Source organism: Sphaerodactylus townsendi, unplaced genomic scaffold, assembly GCF_021028975.2.
Source record: "Sphaerodactylus townsendi isolate TG3544 unplaced genomic scaffold, MPM_Stown_v2.3 scaffold_23, whole genome shotgun sequence".
Classification (NCBI taxonomy): domain Eukaryota; kingdom Metazoa; phylum Chordata; class Lepidosauria; order Squamata; family Sphaerodactylidae; genus Sphaerodactylus; species Sphaerodactylus townsendi.
Window position 1 is genome coordinate 975,276 of NW_025950396.1, and position 15,827 is coordinate 991,102.

At 46.4% G+C, this 15,827-nt stretch overlaps 1 protein-coding gene across 2 annotated transcripts in view; it reads right to left on the reverse strand.

The window, feature by feature from the left end:
* The window catches only part of ATP6V1A (ATPase H+ transporting V1 subunit A), a 38,520-nt gene extending 23,040 nt beyond the window's left edge, over nt 1-15,480 (reverse strand). Inside the window, exons 1-2 of one of the 2 annotated variants that reach the window (XM_048482792.1) lie at nt 15,408-15,480; nt 1,496-1,587 (exon numbers count right to left, since the gene is read on the reverse strand). In XM_048482792.1, the coding sequence (XP_048338749.1) occupies nt 1,496-1,577 (82 nt within the window). In that variant the 5' untranslated portion in view covers nt 1,578-1,587; nt 15,408-15,480. Of the gene's footprint in view, nt 1-1,495; nt 1,588-6,548; nt 6,668-15,407 lie in introns of those variants that run through there. The other variant, XM_048482793.1, reaches the window with a different exon arrangement.
* Nucleotides 15,481-15,827: the final 347 nt, after the last annotated feature.

A 15,827-nucleotide genomic window follows, 5' to 3' on the forward strand; every position in this document is an offset into this window, starting at 1 on the left:
GGGAGAACGAAAAACAGAGAGAGCCGTCATTCCCCCTGCTGTGGCGTGAAGAGTCAATCCAGCAGGTTGGCATGCATGGCTTCGGCAAGTTCAGTCTTGAAATGTTTGCTGTAGGAAGCTAGAAACCTCATTTATTTTATTCATATGTAGATTTATAATTAAAACAGGTCAGTTTCATTGCAGTTCAATGTAGCAAAATGTAAAGTGATGCACATAGGGGCAAAAAATCCAAACTTCACATACACGCTACAAGGGTCAGTGCTATCAGTCACAGACCAGGAAAGGGATTTGGGCATCTTAGTTGATAGTTCCATGGGAATGTCAACTCAATGCATGGCAGCTGTGAAAAAGGCAAACTTCTATGCTGGGGATAATTAGGAAAGGAATTGATAATAAAACTGCAAAGATTGTCATGCCCTTATATAAAGCCGTGGTGCGACTGCACTTGGAGTATTGTGTTCAGTTCTGGTCGCCACATCTCAAAAAGGATATCGAAGAGATAGAAAAAGTGCAGAGAAGGGCAACGAGGATGATTGAGGGACTGGAGCACCTTCCTTATGAGGAGAGGCTGAAGCGTTTGGGACTCTTTAGTTTGGAGAGGAGACATCTGAGGGGGGATATGATTGAAGTCTATAAAATTATGCATGGGGCAGAAGTTGAAAGAGAGACATTTTTCTCTCTTTCTCACAATACTAGAACCAGGGGGCATTCATTGAAAATGCTGGGGGGAAGAATTAGGACTAATAAAAGGAAACACTTCTTCACACAACGTGTGATTGGTGTTTGGAATATGCTGCCACAGGAGGTGGTGAGGGCCACTAACCTGGATAGCTTTAAAAAGGGCTTGGACAGATTTATGGAGGAGAAGTCGATCTATGGCTACCAATCTTGATCCTCCTTGATCTGAGATTGCAAATGCCTTAACAGTCCAGGTGCTCGGGAGCAACAGCCGCAGAAGGCCATTGCTTTCACATCCTGCAAGTGAGCTCCCTGGTGGGCCACTGGTGGGCCACTGCGAGTAGCAGAGAGCTGGACTAGATGGACTCTGGTCTGATCCAGCTGGCTTGTTCTTATGTTCTTATTGTATACAATGGCACTCTAGGATCAATAACTAAGAGGAATGAATTGAAGGACAGGGAATAAAAAGGGAAAGGGAAGGAAGAAGGAAGGGAAATGGAAGTCTGCTATGTAGGACACCGTTGCTGCCTTCAACCATAGGCCTGCAGAATAGCTCTATCTTACAGGTCCTATGGAAATGTGATAGATTCTATAGACCAAAAAAGCTCCGGCCCCAGGCTGAGGACAGTCGGATATTTTTCCAGCCAGGGACCACCAAGAAGTTATTATTCACAGAGTGAAGTACTCTCTGGGGAGTGTAGCTGAGAGAGGTGATCCTGCAGATTCAAAACTGCTTAGGCCCTCGGTGAGACAAACAAGTCCCCTGCGCAGGTACAAAACTCTTGTTTTGAGAAAGGCTGAACAAAGACGCATTTACCCGGTCCTGAGACCCCATGGACGTAGCCGAATGCGGCCTCTCGGTCTTCATCGCGGATTTTTGGGAGCTTGGAGAAATCCATCTTGACTGCTCTGCAAGTAGAGGGAAGGTGGAAGAGAAATGAAAGATGAGCGTTTTTCCTTTAATCCCGGGTTAGCAGCTTGTCAGCGATTTCAAGTCACAGAAATGCACTACAGATTAGCAGAGCCAGAATGGTGTGGTGTTTAAGTCTGACTTGGGAAACACAGGTTCAAATCCCCACTTGTGCCATGTGGCTGACCTTGGGCCTTAGCCTTGACCCTGGCAAATATTTGGATGGGAGACCTCCAAGGGACACCCAGGGTCACGATGCAGAGGCAGGCAATGGCAAACCACCTCTTAACTTCCCTTGCCTTGAAAACCCCCTGGGGTCACCAAAAATCAGCTGTGACTTGACACTAAAACAAACTGCTACCCAAACCTGCATTTCCTTCCTTCCGTGGCTAACACACAATTCAATAACAGTCATCAAACAACGTACATAATAAACAGTTAAAGACATTACAACATTTTTTTATAGACAAGCCTTTATTGGCATTCCAAAATACAATAAAACAATTGTCCATAAAAGACAGATAGATACAGCAACAATTCAGAGTCTTATCAATAGTTTAGTCCAAATGGACTCATCAAAAGTGCCATTCCCATACACCTCTCCACAGACCAGACTGAAGACCCACCAACAGAGCCCAGGCATCACAACAGCGTACAGTATCAACACTCCACTATAAAACACAGAGTTTGTTAGAGTGGCACCTAATACAGAACAAGGGATAGGGGGCAAGGAAATGGGCAAACAATTGATTTGACTGCAATAGGTTGCCATAGCCTTCAGTTGTCCCACCATCTGGCAATCAATAACAAAACTACGACATCTCTCAATGAATCACCCACAGGTTATTTGACTTTGGGTGACCGTGAACCCACAGGTTACTGGCAGAGGTAGGTACTGTACACCAGTAGCAAATAGTTAATGTAACCAACATTGTCATTACAACATTAAGCATAAAACAAACAACTTCACAGATGGTGAATAAAAATCGAATAGGATTCTGAATAGCTGTTCTGGCTCAGCTTGGTTTGGCTGGGGACCCCTGGGAGGAAGACTCAAATGGAGAGGAGGGGGGACAGTTTTGGTTCCAGACTCCCAGGCCCTACCTGCAAATGCAGAGCCTGAGCAGTCAGCAGTTCCTGCAGGACCAGGTCTAGAGGCTCAGGCAGAGCATTCAGGCTGGGATCCACAGCCAGGTCCAAGCTCTGAGATTCCCCAGCCAGGGCCTAGCTCTGAGGCTCTTCAGCCTCTTGATAGTAAGCCAGAGGGGACCTTGCCAGCTCCATCACCCACCCACCCCCATCTCCAGAGCCCCAGGAGCAATGCAGAAGAAGACTGCGTGCTAGTTTACAGCAAAGGAGACACAGTACCAGGTTAGCAGCTATAGGGTGAGCTGGATTGAATGCAAAGTCTTTGCAGGAGCCGGCCTAGCGTGACTCAGCTGCAAAAGGTTATTGCCCTAGTGAATGGGAAGCTAGCTATAAAAGAGAGGTTGCAGCTGAGCTAACTTGTGGCTACAAAGCTGTGGTTCAGTTTGCAGGTTACTGTTTCTGCTTCTAGCTTTGCCTTGGTTCCATGCTTTGTGCATCCATTAGACGGCTGAACTGTGTCCAGACTGAGGGCCTGTCTACGACCATAGCCCATATTGGATAATACTCCAACATACTCCCTAAACTACTATAAAGAGCATTGTTAGCTGAGTGAGGTTGTGAAAGTTTTTTTAAAAATTTCAAATCAAAAGAAAAAACCTACAAGTGGCTTTCATGCGGTTTCATTAATAATTAGTGATAATTAGAAGAGGTTTGAAGCTGCTTTCTCATATTCGTACCCTATTTCTGAACTCAGAGCCCCTGTAGAAAATGAGACAGACGAACCTTTGGCACTCCAGATGTTATGGACTACAATTCTCATCAGCCCCTGCCAGCATGGCCAATTGGAATTGTAGTCCATAACATCCGGAGTGCCAAAGGTTCGCCACCACGGGACTATACCCTTATCTTTACAATTCCACTGAACACCCTCCCCACCCACCCCCGGCGCCGCAGGAAACCCCTGAACTGTAAGAGGCTCTTTGATTGGAATATGACTGCTTGGAGGACAGGTGGATTTATAATTTGGAGATGAGATCAAGACACATGTCTGAAATATCACAAACAAGCAAAAGGGTTCACAGTGTATAAAACCGGGGGTGGTGGTGGTGGTGTCATCTGTGAAAATAGGCTATAGTTATCACTGTTTGTTTGGACAATAGCAACATCACATAGGAAATTACATGGGGCTAACAAACATCACGCTCAGACCTAGTTAAAGCAATACACATTTTGAAACCAGAGCCACGTGGTTTTAATTGCTCTGTTGATATACTGATACGTAAAGTCCTGGATGAAAGCCAAGGCCTTTATATTCTGCTAAATGTTTACATTTAGCAGAATATAAAGGACTCGGCTTTCATCTGGGATTTTATGTCCAAGATCAACAACCTGATGAGTATCCAGATAAAAAATTGTTTCATTACTTCTCAGATGTCTTTCTCCATCTCGTGATTTTGCCATCATCAATACAAACTGTAATAAGCATTTATAACCCCTGCTGAAGAAGAAAGTGTGGATTTATACCCTGCCTTTATCTGCTGTAAGGAGTCTCAAAGAAGCTTGCAAATTCATTTTTCCCTTCCTCTCCCCAGAACAGACACCTTGTGAGGTCAAGGTCACCCAGCAGGCTTCATGTGTAGGAACGGGGAAACAAATCCAGTTCACCGGATAAGAACCCACTGCTCATATGGAGGAACGGGGAATCAAACCCAGTTCCCCAGATTAGAGAGTCCACCTGCTCTTAACCACCACACCACGCTGGCTCTCTTTTCACAGCGCTTGGGGTTTTTTCCCCACAATGCCTGGGCATCACTGGCTGAACACTAGTGGAAAAATACGCTTGATGGGTTTTAGCAGATCCTACAGCCAAGGAGACCACCAGTTCGACGAATTTGCTGGCTGTCCCCTTCAAATCTTGGTCATCTCTCCAGCCACTAAAAAGGTAAGACACTTTTTGGTTTGTAACCGTGCTTGCGTATGCACATAGTGGCGGTGAAATCAGACTGCTTTTCAGAGGAATGTGTGTGTACATGCAGTGGTGGGATCCAAAAATTTTAATAACAGGTTCCCATGGTGGTGGGATTCAAACAGTGGCGTAGCGCCAATGGGGCTGGGCGGGGCACGACAGGGGCGTGGCCGGGCATTCCAGGGGGAGGGCATTAATAATTTCTCTGTTACTGTAAAAAACTCTTACTGTAAAAAAAAGTTCCTAATTTCCAGCTGGTATCTTTCTGTCCCTAATTTGAACTCATTATAGCAAGTCCTATCGTCTACTGCCAACAGAAACAACTACTTCTCCTCTAATTGACTGCCTGTCAAATACTTCATACTTTCAAATACTTAATTTTGTTTCTAGAAATCAAAAGGCAGCGATACTTTTCCTTTAAACAAGGAACTTGAGCATATTTCTAAAACATGTTCTTAAAACAGCCCAACAGGGAGAACTATCCCGTTTTCTACCTTCACTAACCAGCCACATGGGAAACAACAGGACTTTATGGTTTTTGGACCTAATGGAATTTCTAACGGAAAAGCAGACCCAATTAGTAGCCCCCTCTCGGCACACACAAATAATTAGTAACCCACTCTCGGGAACTGGTGAGAACCTGCTGGATTCCACCTCTGGATTTGCCTCTCAGGCTGCTTCCACACATACAGAATAATGCACTTTCAATCCACTTTCACAATCGTTTGCAAGTGGATGTTGCTATTCCGCACAGCAAAATCCAGCTGCATGTTGTTCCATGGGGCTGTGGGATTAATAGCATCACGGGTCAGGGGTGTTAGGGGTGGAGAGAAGAAAAGGGGCAAAAGCATTCTCAGCTCCCTCTTCCATCACCACAGCTCTTCTGGTGGAAGACCCAACAAGGGGCGATTGCACCCCCCCCGCCCCATGGAGCCCTTGCAATCCTAGCAATGTACTTTCTGGGGAAACAGAAGGGACAACAGGAACGAAAAGGAACATGGCAAAGACCTGTGTCTTTCCCACTGTGGGTAGCTAGGATCCATCCGACTCTGTGTGATCCACTTGGAACACTCTGCACCAATACAGATTCCATTTAGAATTTACACTTTTAAAAAAATACCAGAATTAAAGCTCATATACACCAGCCCAAGATGTAAACGTGCAACTGAGAGGAGTCAGCAGCGGTGGGATTCAGCAGGTTCGCACCACTTCGGCAGAACCGGTTATTAAAACGGTGCTTGTGAACAATCAGTTGCTAAATTATTGGAATTCCCACCACCGGAACCGGTTGTTAAATTATTTGAACCCCACCACTGGGAGTCAGCTGGAAAACGTCCGAGGGGAAGAAGAGAGGGACACCACGCAGATAGACAAGGAGATGTATACAGAGCAACGGATTCAATTGTTGACCTCTCCCTTAAATAGCCTGCAATAACAAAAGCAAAACTGTACTTATAGAAAGCATGTACCATTCATCTGCAGGCATTTCTAACCCAACAAAGCAGATGCAAAAATGAGAACGCCGACTTCTGCTTTTGACGTGTTATGCCGACGTGTTATCAAGATGTTTAACTCTATCGTGGCTGCGTCTCTTGCCTCAGTTCAGCATAAAGTATCATAACTATCCCTTTTATAGGTCAGTGCTTAAACCAGGAACATGCCACGCAAAGTCCTTCTCTATGACAGATTTTCCTTTCCTCGGCCTGAAAGCAAAATCCTTGTCTCTATTGCTGACGAGAGACCTTGGTACCAGTCATTTCAAAATATGGGAAATGGTTACACCAGCACAAAAGCAAAATCCGATTTCTGAATGAAGAGGTCAAGCACCCCTCAGTCAAGCCGCCCTTTCAGAAACAAGCTTCCTCGAAGCAGCATTGTGGTGGAATGCCAAAAACGGTTTCTTACCTTGTTTGGAGGAGAGACAAAAAAAACCCCCAGCAACACAAAAACCCGAGCTCCAGGGACTCAATTGGCAAAGGGCTGTCTTCACATAGACCCCGGTGCAGAAGCAAAAGGAATTCCAGACTCCCAGAGAGAAGAGGAAGCGTCACCTGATCCGATGATTCATCAGTCTTCCTCCCAGCAGCCTTAAGGTAAAGCAACGTTTAAGTTAGGAGCAGGGTTTTCCGATACTAGTGGAACTATACAATCTCATCAAGTTTCTGTCAGCATGGCCAATTGGCCATGCTGGTAGGGGCTGATGGGAATTGTAGTTCCTGAACATCTGGAGAGCCGCAGGTTCCCTACCCCTGCTCTAAGCCCAACCGTCCCCTTCTCGTGAAGAATGCCCGGCAGGGTCCACTCTACTCAGCGACACTCAAGGATGGCACAAACGGAACCACCTCCACATCGGAAGCTCTTTGGGATAAGGGTCAGTCACCCTACACGGCACCCACGGAAAAAGGAGCAAGCAGATCGAAACCACGCGTCTTGATTAAAGCTGTAGGTATTGATGGTCCATTGGTTCGTTTTCTCAGAGTCCCAAAATGAAGAAGTGAAGGAGGAGGGTTTGGATTTATACTCCAACTTTCTCTCCTGTAAGGAGACTCTCCTGTAAGGTGGCTTACAAACATCCCCTCCCCACAACAGACGTCTTGTGAGATAGGTGGAGCCGAGAGAGCGACAAAGAACTGTGATTGGCCCAAGGTCGCTCAGCAGGAACGCAGGAGTGTGGAAACAAACCTGGTTCGCCGGCTAAGACTCCGCCACTCTTGTGGAGGAACAGGGAACCAAATCCAGTTATCTAGACAGAGCAGTGTTGGCAAACCTTTTTGAGACCGAGCGCCCAAATTGCAACCCAAACCCCAGTTATTTACTCCGAAAGCTAATTTAACCTGAATGCTGAGGTTTTCGTTTAGAAAAAACCGGTTAGCTCCCTCTTCCTCTGCCCCACCTGCTCGAGCAGGGCCAGCCTGCTCTAGTCTCCAGCAAGTCCCGCGCGCACAGCTCTGTGCCTCTCTAGCATCTCTGCCTTCCTCCTCGGGCCACTGCAGCAGCCACTCCAGGAGCACAGGCACCCAGGCCCGGCCAGCTGGAGTCCCTTCCTGCCTTCGCCACCATGGTTCGCTCAGTGGCCCAGGCCAGCCCAGATGTGTGTGTGTGTGTGGGGGTGATTTTCCACCCTCCACATGACAAACTCTGTGTGCGAGTGCCCACAGAGAGGGCTCCGAGTGCCACCTGTGGCACCCGTGCCATAGGTTCGCCATCACTGAGATAGAGTCTACCTGCTCTTAGCCACTACACCATTTCTTCTGCAAGTAGTTGCAAAGGCATCCATGCAGCAGCTACTCTGGCCTGGTTCTAGACCAGGGGTCTGCAACTTGCTTTCCTTCCCTATTATCAGATCCTCCGAAGATGCCAGCCACAGATGCAGGCGAAACGTCAGGAGAGAATGCTGCTAGAACACGGCCAGACAGCCTGGAAATCACACAGCACCCCAGCATATACATCGCCTTCCATTTTGTCGTTTCTATAGTAGGCCAGGATAAAGCGCAGTGGATCATAATTCCCATCAGCCCCTGGCACTAGCACTCACGTGGATAGCAGCAGGCTGATGGGAATTGTAGTCCATAAACATCTGAAGCGCCAGAGTTGGACACCCCTGTTCTAAGGCATAGCTATGAACAGGCACAAAGCTGGACCTACACGGAATCAGATCACTGGTCGGTCCACCAAGGTCAGCACTGTCTTCTCAGACTGGTGGTGGCTTCCCAGAGTCTCAGGTGTAATAGGACTTTCCACCACCTGTTCCCCGGTCCTTTTTAGACTGGAAATGCCAGGGATTGAGCCACAGCACCACCCATAGCTGACACCACTCACAGACAGAACTAGTTCAGACGATATGAACAGGTCACAGGGGAAACAAACTTTTTCAAGAAGATGGACGTTCTGTAAGCATGCTTCTTCTACAAACACAATTTTTAAAATTAAAAATCACCTTTAATGCTAATGTAGAATTCATAGGAGCGGAAACAAGTACTTGCTTTACAGCAGACAGCCTTTATACCACAAGGATCAAAATAAATACAGTATTTCAAGGGTGATCATAACATGTGAGAAGAGCAGCAGTACAAAAATAAATTCAAAGGGATTTGCGTTCATTATATGAATTGCATCGAGCCTTTAAGCTACGAGAAATCACTTGAACATTATTTAGTTCTGAAAGGAGTATTTAGGCGATATTCGTGTCATAAATGCAAAGAAGAAGAAGAGGAGTTTGGATTTATATCCCCCCTTTCTCTCCTGCAGGAGACTCAAAGGGGCTTACAATCTCCTTTGCCCCTTCCCTCACAACAAACACCCTGTGAGGTAGGTGGGGGCTGAGAGAGCTCCAAGAAGCTGTGACTAGTCTAAGGTCACCCAGCTGGCGATGTGGGAGTGCACAGGCTAATCTGAATTCCCCAGATAAGCCTCCACAGCTCAGGCAGCACAGCTGGGAATCAAACCGGCTCCCTCCAGATTAGATACACGAGCTCTTAACCTCCTACGCCAGTGCTGTTTATGAAAGAAGGTCCTGTGCTTTCCAGATAGAATATTCTTTCATCAGTTCTTTACCAGCATGGCCAATTGTCCATGCTGACAGAGGCTGATGGGAATTGTAGTTCCTGAACATCTGGAGAGCCGCAGGTTCCCTACCCCTGATTTAGGCTATATTCGTGTCATAAATGCAAAGGTATTTCATTATCCCCTAACCGCTGGGAGAAAGCCTTCAGAATGCATGCACTGTATCAGGGTTAGAGTGGTTAGTTAGGGGGAGGTCATTGACTGCGTACAGTAAATCACACATAAGGATGCTGATTCTCTGGTGCATGCCTGCATGCCCTCTGGAAAGGGAGGGGCTAGGTGAGAGAAGGAGAGTATGAGTAATCTGGATGTACACCTTGCTTTTCTCAACCACAAGGAGTCTCAAAGCGGCTTAGGAATTCCTTCCCTTCCTCTCCCCACAAACAGACAACTTGTGAGGTAGGTGGGGCCGAGAGAGTTCTGAGAGAACTGCAGCCAGACCAAGGTCACCCAGCAGGCCTCGTGAGCAGGAGCAGGGAAACAAATCCAGTTTGCCAGCCAAGAGTTTGCTGCTCAAGTGGAGGAGTGGGGAATCAAACCGGGCTCTCTAGATTAGAGTCCACTGCTCTTAACCACCACACCGTGATGGCTTTCAGTTCTACATGTCTTCAATGGCCTGATCAAATCTGAGCATTTGTCTGGACACTGCAGGGATAATTATTGACAAGCCTACTAGAAATTCTTTTTACAAACAGAGTCTCCCACATCCCAGCCTCACCCACACAGTCTCTGACTTCCCAAAGTTTGTCCACTGCCTAAACAGCATTTCCTTCCACCTGAATGTCCGCTCTATTCTATCTCACCCAGGTCTAACTGCCTGCCTACCAAGCCCCTGTTATTTCTAGACCCAAACCCAGCACTCCAAAGCAGCACCACAGACCTAGCCTATAAAAGTCAGACCACAACACCAGAGCGAGCCAGCCTCAGTCTCAGGCCCAACAATTCACGCCCCAGCCTATGTCCCAGAACCCATAATACAACAAAGATGATGCACCCATGTCCCATGTCGCCCAGCCTCAGCCTGTCCCAAAGTCCAGCCCAAGTCCCAACACTGTCCTGTCCTGAAACCACCAAGACACCCATCCAGCCCCAAACATGCTCAACCTGTCCCATGCCCACCAAACACATATTACATCTAAACTACAGTCTTAACGGTCCCAAAGAAACTCTCACCATATCCACCATGCCTGTCAAGTCCCAAATCCCAGAAACATCTGCAAACACATAACATCAGGAAAAACTAGTTGTCCCGCAAGAAAATGCAACTAATTCCTCTAAGCTGACTCATGCTTCCCCCAACCTAAAGGGAGACGTTCCGGTTAGAATGATAAATTGTGAAACACAGCAGAGAATCATGTGCACAAGTTATCATGTGATCGTTCCATTCTGCCAACTTACAATAGCTCTAGTCCTTTGCCTCAAGGAGACAATCAATTTTTCCAAGCCAAATTCAACTTCGTCCAGGAGTTCAAGGAAAATATCTATTTTGGCTGTTCCTCTTTTCAAGCTGTTCAATGTAGAAATGCATCCAGAAAATAGGAAAATATGGAGATGTTGGAGCATAGCAATATAACCCAGTGGAACCAAGAGCATTTAAAATATTAATCACAATATTGCATATTATTGTCTGTCCTTTTGGAAAGCAATTTTGAAACAGCCATACAAAGAGACGTTTGGTACACTACTCTTACACAAGACTCTTTGCTGAGTAAAAAATTAATTTCAGATATCATCCCAAGCTGTGATTGGACTGACTGCAGATTTCAGACCTAAACCTGCTGTTTATACAGCCTGATTTACAACACGTCTAATGTTTTTACAGGAGCTGCGTGGTGTAGTGGTTAAGTGCTTGCACTGCCACTCACACGGTCAGGAGTTCAAGCCCCCTGTGGGTCAGATATCCTGGCAGCTGGGCTCATGGTCAACTCAGCCAGCCATCCATTCCTTGGTCGCAAATGAGTATCTAGCACACAGCTAGGTAAAGAATACGGGGAACAAATGGCAAACTAATTCCACAAAACGGCTTGCCTATGAAATCACTGCTTGCAGTGGTACCCCTGGGTCGAACACGACTGAAGGGGAAATTTTACCTATTTAAAAATGTTTTGACAACTTCACTTCTATTTAATCAAGCATTTCTTGATAAAATGAATTTAATTTTTTTTTAAATGTTCTTAATCGGACTGCCTCCTTCCCATTGATAGTCCAGATGGTCTGCGGTTTGGCCCATAAGTAGTTTATCTGCTCCCTGCACTAACAAAATTAGTCACGTGGACTCAGTATATGCGTTATTTAAAAAGAAATCCAGCAATAAAGTTACACCGATTTCCACTAATCTCCCCACTAAGAACTTGGGACAGCCTTCACCCAAAAGATACAAGTAGTTGGTACCGGCAAGCACCATCAGAAGAGAAAACCTGGATTATGGTAGAAATTAAAACTGGTTAATTTTTTGGAGATTTGCATTTATATTTGTTGTTAATAATGAGTAAGATTTGGCCCCTGGCCCCTGTATAGATAATAAATGGTGCTAATACAAATACTGGTAAGGAAGCTTATATTTTTGTTACCAATTTTCCTAAATACAGTGCTCTAAAGCTGGCATCAAGCACTGATTATTTTTCCCTTCATAACTTCTTATATCAACAAAAATAGCACGTAAGGTTCTGCAGAAACACACCACCTTGTACTCCAGTGCTAGATAACCAGCACCCAATAAATCTATTCTGTTGAGGTTTTTCTTTTAATTGTAGGCCCCTTTGGCTATAAAACTGGTAGCCCAGATTTTTTTAAAAATACCAGTCTATTATTATAGCTTTATTTTGACCATCCACACTGCTGCCACACACATATTTGTAACCATCAGTAACCAAAGTTAATATAAGTTTTAAAAAGAAACCACATTTTTAAAGAAATCATATATGGCATCTCTCTTCTAGAGTAGGTTCAATCTCCATGTTTGCAGCCTGGATTCACTTTCATCAGCCCCTGCCAGAATGGCCAAATGCAACCTGTGGCTCTCCATGCGTTCATGGACTACAAATCCCATCAGAATTGGCCATGCTGGCAGGGGCTGATGGGAATTGTAGTCCACGAACATCTGGAGATCCACAGATTGCAGACCCCTGCACTCACTCAAGGCAAGTTAAGCAACTTCAAGATGTGCTTATTTGGATAAGACTGAAGCTTACGTTCGAAACCCAGTGAACACACAGCAGGAACCACAACCCATCTGGGAGACTCCAGAGCTGTCCAAGCTTAGCCACACAGATGCTTGGGGAATAGTGCAACACTACTGAACCTATCTAATTTCCAAAAAAAAATAATGAACTGGATGTACTTTTTGAACGCTCTAGATCACACAAAGTTCCTTAGTCATCTTATTCCAGTAGATGTGTAATTAAAAATTCTGTCCTTCATGGGTTCATAGACAACCACAAAAGGCTTGATTTAAGGTATTGTCAAAGGCTTTCACGGCTGATCTAACTGAAGCAGGGTTTTCTCTGGTTGTCGGACGCCTGACGTTGGTATCTGGTTGGCATTCAGAGGTGGAGTCACAGACACCGTGTCTAGTGAGAAGGATCAACCCCACTAACCATTCCCTTCTCACTAGACACAGTGTGTAACCGACTTCCCTCTGTGAAACACCTCTGAAGATGCCAGCCACAGATGCAGGCGAAACGTTAGGAACAAGATCCACCAGACCACGGCCACGCAGCCCGGAAAACCCACCAGAACCAGCTTGATTTAAGCTTCATGACAATGGACACTGCCAAGCATCTGAGAATGTGCTTCACCCAACTTCCATTTCTCAGTACGTAAAGCAACGGATGCCTTCCATCAATGAGGATAAGCGATATACCTTCCTCCAAGCTTTTTCCTCTTTAGAGGCAAGCATGTTTCCCGCAGATTCTGCCTCTGAGGGACACGCATGGGCTAGTTAGGGTTGCTCCAGGGTACAGTGAGTCTAAGCCAGTGATGACAAACCTTTTCGAGACCAAGTGCCCAAATTGCAACCCAAAACCCACTTATTTATCGCAAAGTGCCAACGCCGCAATTTAACTCTGAATAACCCTGAGCAGGGGCTAGCCTGCTGTAGCCTCCTGCGCAAGTCCCACATGCTCCTGCTCTGCAACCCTCTAGGCATCTCAGCCTCTGCCCCTCCCATCCCCCCCCCCACCCCTGGCAGCCATTGCCACCTGGGAGCACAGGCACCAGGGTCCGCCAGCCAAGTCCTCTGTTTGCTGAGGTGCACGCATATCAAGTCCAGCGGCCCAGGCCAGCCCAGATGTGTATGGGGCAATTTCTCCTCCCATTACGACCTAACTCCCTGTGCTGCTGTGCCCACAGAGAGGGCTCTGAGTGCCACCTCTGGCACCCATGCCATAGGTTCGCCACCACTGGTCTAAGCTGAGACTGCGGGCCTAATACCAATGTGGGGACTATTTGGTGGCACTTCCAAATCAACTTTCAAAGACTCCACATTCTGCCTGAAACCACGCCCAGGTCATCAGCAGCACCAGCTTTTTCGTTTTTGCTACTCCTCTGCTATTTTCTACTTCTCCATTAAAAAAGAAACAAATTCTAAACACAGTCTAGTTTTCACTTGCACGCTTCACGACCATATCATGGGCTTGCACACATTCCTGAAAAAGGTCTGTTACCCAGATTCACCTAGGCAAACCCAGGATTTCCTCATCTACACAAAACACATGAGTCAGACTTTCACAGTGACAAGCTTCAAGACTATGGAGTCAGGGTTGCCTGTACAGAATTTAGAAAGGATTAAGAACTAGCCATACTGACCAGCTGTCAGGGGTGTGGCTTATGTGCTTTTGATATACTTAACTGCTGCTGTTTGAATTGTATTCCTTGCATTCTATCTTGCCCTAAATTTATGGCTTCTGTACTGCTTTTAGACAACTAGGTCTCCCCTGACATGTTGGCCCCATGGAAAGAATAATTGCTGTTATCTTGTCTCCAGGCTGGCAGCCAGGTGGCTCCATCTTTTTATCTGCGACTGACCTTGGTGCCGGGTACAACTGAAAAGTAAGGGCTACCAGATGTTCTGCTATGAGAAAATGAGAGGGGGGATTTGGTGGGGGGAAAAGTGTGTCATGAAGCCAGGTTCTTTAGAGCTGGCTTTGAAGCTGCATACCTGGTCTGTGTACCCATAATAAAGGCTACTAATCAATACACCAGAAACTGACTACTGGAACAAGATCCGCAGATCTAACACCAGCCTTGGACCTAATTTGAGCATTAAAATACACCTGGAAGTTTAAGAGGCAACACAAGGGAACAGAGGGTCATCCCGTCTTGCAATTCAATATTCTAGATCTAGAGCAATCCCAAGGGACATGATTCTCTGCAGAAGCAAACAGCAATTCCATCTGACCATGGTGGGCTTTTTATGAGAAGTGCTAGAAGGCAGCCTGCCTGTAGACTGGCTTATTTCCTATTCATTTCATTAGGTTCACCACTAATGTACTGTGTCTCCCTAAAGGCGAAACAGAAGGCTAAAAACTGCAAGTTCTTTGCAAGGCTCCATCATTTCCCTTCCCTTTCTCTTCTTCACGGCTGAATCCCTATCAAGGATTTGAATTTGATCTGCAGATTCACATCCCCCTCACTTATTACTACACACACACACACACATATATTATACACACACACACATATATATATGTATCACAGAATGACCTTGAGATTATACTTTCAAGTCTAACTCAATTGCAGCGGGGAGGGGGAGGAGGAGTTTGGATTTATACCCTCCTTTCTCTCCTGTAAGAAGACTCAAAGCGGCTCACAAACTCCTCTTCCCGTTGTGTCCCCACAGCAGAAACCTTGTGAGATAGGTGGGGCTGCGAGAGTTCGGAGAGAACTGTGACGGGCCCAAGGTCACCCAGCAGGAATGCAGAAGGAGGGGGGGGGGGAAGCAAACCCAGTCCCATGCATAGCATCTTGCGCTTCTTGCAAGGAAAAAGGGGAATTAAAAGCAAAAGGGGAAACGCTGCAGGGCCAGTAAGACAACAGGGCTGGAATCGCCCCTCCTTGCGGAGGGGGTTGCACTGCAATGAGGAGGCTTCAGCGATGGCTGCTAATGAGCCCAGACCGGCGGGAAGCACAACGCAAGGGAGGAGGAAGCCCTTCGCAGCCACAGAAGACCCCCGAGACTAACCTCCCCTTTTCCACCCTCACCTGGACCGGGAAGCCCGACTCCGCAAGAACACCGGCGAGCTCAGCTGATCGCCCGACACGAGCGGCAACTGAGCATGCGCACCGACTGCAGGGGAGCCCTATGGAATAAGTGCGCATGCGCCACCGGAGATGACGGCCGCTCGTCCCCGCTTTCATTTGTCACGACTTCCCACAGAACCATTTTTAAGGGACTCTCGACCGAGAGAGCCGTATAGAAATGTTATAGAGATATCAAGTTCGAATGTGACATTATGCCATCTCTAAGCAACACTTTAGTATTCCCAGATATTCGTGTACATACACTTGTATGTGCGTTTTAAAACGTAGCGTTATTGATTACATTGCTAGAAACCCAATCAAGAATAAAACCTAAATAAATAAAAAATTACTCACACTCCATTGACCACGTTAATAGTGCTA